This window comes from Acanthisitta chloris, unplaced genomic scaffold (assembly GCF_000695815.1).
Source record: "Acanthisitta chloris isolate BGI_N310 unplaced genomic scaffold, ASM69581v1 scaffold9055, whole genome shotgun sequence".
In the NCBI taxonomy this organism is placed as follows: Eukaryota; Metazoa; Chordata; class Aves; order Passeriformes; family Acanthisittidae; genus Acanthisitta; species Acanthisitta chloris.
In genome coordinates this window covers 11,744-13,434 of record NW_008674256.1, presented here as the reverse complement: position 1 = coordinate 13,434, position 1,691 = coordinate 11,744, and the positions used below count along the sequence as shown (strand labels likewise).

The 1,691-nt window shown below is 47.8% G+C and overlaps 1 protein-coding gene across 1 annotated transcript in view; it reads right to left on the bottom strand.

Moving 5' to 3' along the window:
• The window catches only part of KIAA1462 (KIAA1462 ortholog), a 15,724-nt gene extending 14,557 nt beyond the window's left edge, over positions 1–1,167 (bottom strand). The window contains exon 1 of the mRNA XM_009075267.1: positions 866–1,167. Coding sequence (XP_009073515.1) covers positions 866–1,167 — 302 coding nt within the window. The remainder of the gene's footprint in view (positions 1–865) is intronic.
• Positions 1,168–1,691: the final 524 nt, after the last annotated feature.

The window sequence follows — 1,691 nt, the reverse complement described above, 5'->3', positions numbered from 1 at the left end:
GACAAACCCAGTAGTGAGGGGACACATGGCATTGAAGGTCTTTGCAAGAGGACAAGTTCCCAAGTTGACAGTGTTTTGCCCTGCTTTCAGTTTCAAGCCCACTCAGCAGGAGGAAGGGGCTTTTCCTCATAAACCATCGTCATACTTGGGCTGGCTTCCAGTCCTGCTCGAGCCCCCTTCCTTTGTTCATCTGCAGCACTCAAATAGCTGCAGAACAATGGCCAAGCGGTGGTGTGTACACACAGCTCTTCCTGCCCAGCCGGGCCCGGCCCCAGCGCGCACGTACTCCGTGTTGAGCAAGGTGTGGTTGTACAAGCACATTTTATGGAGTGATGACAAGAGCTTCCACTGGCTTAGAGCTGTTTTAGAAAGTAGTGCACAGGCACCTTCTCATCCTTACTCTGCAAGAAAGTCCTCACTGCATGTAGGAACACCCACCAAGAGCTGCATGTGGCTGAATCTACTGCAGAAACACAGGTGTGTATGTGGCAGAAGAAGCTGAGTTCAGCTTTCTAAAACTGAAGGAAAGGAAGAGCTTTTTCCCCCTTTTTTTCCCCCCTGTACTAGGACTGAGCTTTCCTAAGCCCATCAGAAAGGCTTTTCTGACACAGACCACACTAGTAAAACCAATTTTCCATACTTGACCACTTCCTATCATCCCAGTGTTCTCAAAGGCCTTGCTTTAGCAGAAGGTGAATGGGTATGTCACTCCTTTGTGTGAACATCCAGTGCATGGAAATGGTCACTAGGATGGGAGCAGGAAAGGATCACAGGAAGATGGTGTTAAGGGTTAGAGTCATAGTTAGTTACCTGTCAGGACCAAAAGAAAGAGAAAGCAAAGCCATGGCATGATGCTGAAACTTACCCCCCTTCTGAAGTATGAAAAGTGGACAAACCCTGAAGGTCATGGTGGTAACCAGGACCTGCTTGCCTCCCTTGGCTCCCATGGCTGCTTTCAGTGCTGCTCGAATTGGTTTTCACCAGAGGCTTCTTGCTGTAGGCCCCAGCTCTGGATTCTGCCTCAAACCCGTTCAGTGCTGTTCGCTGAGCAGATCTGTTCCCCGCGACTTCATGTCGGTGTCCATCATACCTGTTCTCATATGAAACAGGGGGATTTTTTGACAATTTGTATCCATGAGAAATCAGGAGGTCCTCGACACTGAACATGTTGTGCTGGTTTCACTCACAGCTGTGCCATCAGAAAGCTCTTTCCAGCTGGACCCATCACTAGAAAACAAAAACAAGCAGAAGGCTGCTTTAAAAAAAGAAAAATATCTTTGATCAGCTGGTAGACTACTGTGGCTAAAAGTCTCATCCCCTGGACTTGGTCTTCCACCCTCTTAATGAAATAGATGAAGCAATGTGCATGCAGATGCTGATGAATCATGTGCTGACCTTCCCTAGGCAATACACCTCCCTGCACTCAGCCAAGCAGCAGATGCCACACTGATGCTGCTGACTCAGTCCCGTTCACTCAAGAATTCACTGGTGATTGCAGCATTCCGATTTCACTAATGTGATCTCCAAAATATTTTTGCACTGGAGGTAAGCCCACAACTTGAACAGGCATTTCCTTAGAACATAATTTTTCTCCACTCATGGAGAGCTGTGCTCTGTATTATGTTTTAAGTTGCTGTGAGAGGAGGGGGCAGGTTACAGGCCAATATGCCTCTCCCTACAGCTCTGCATAT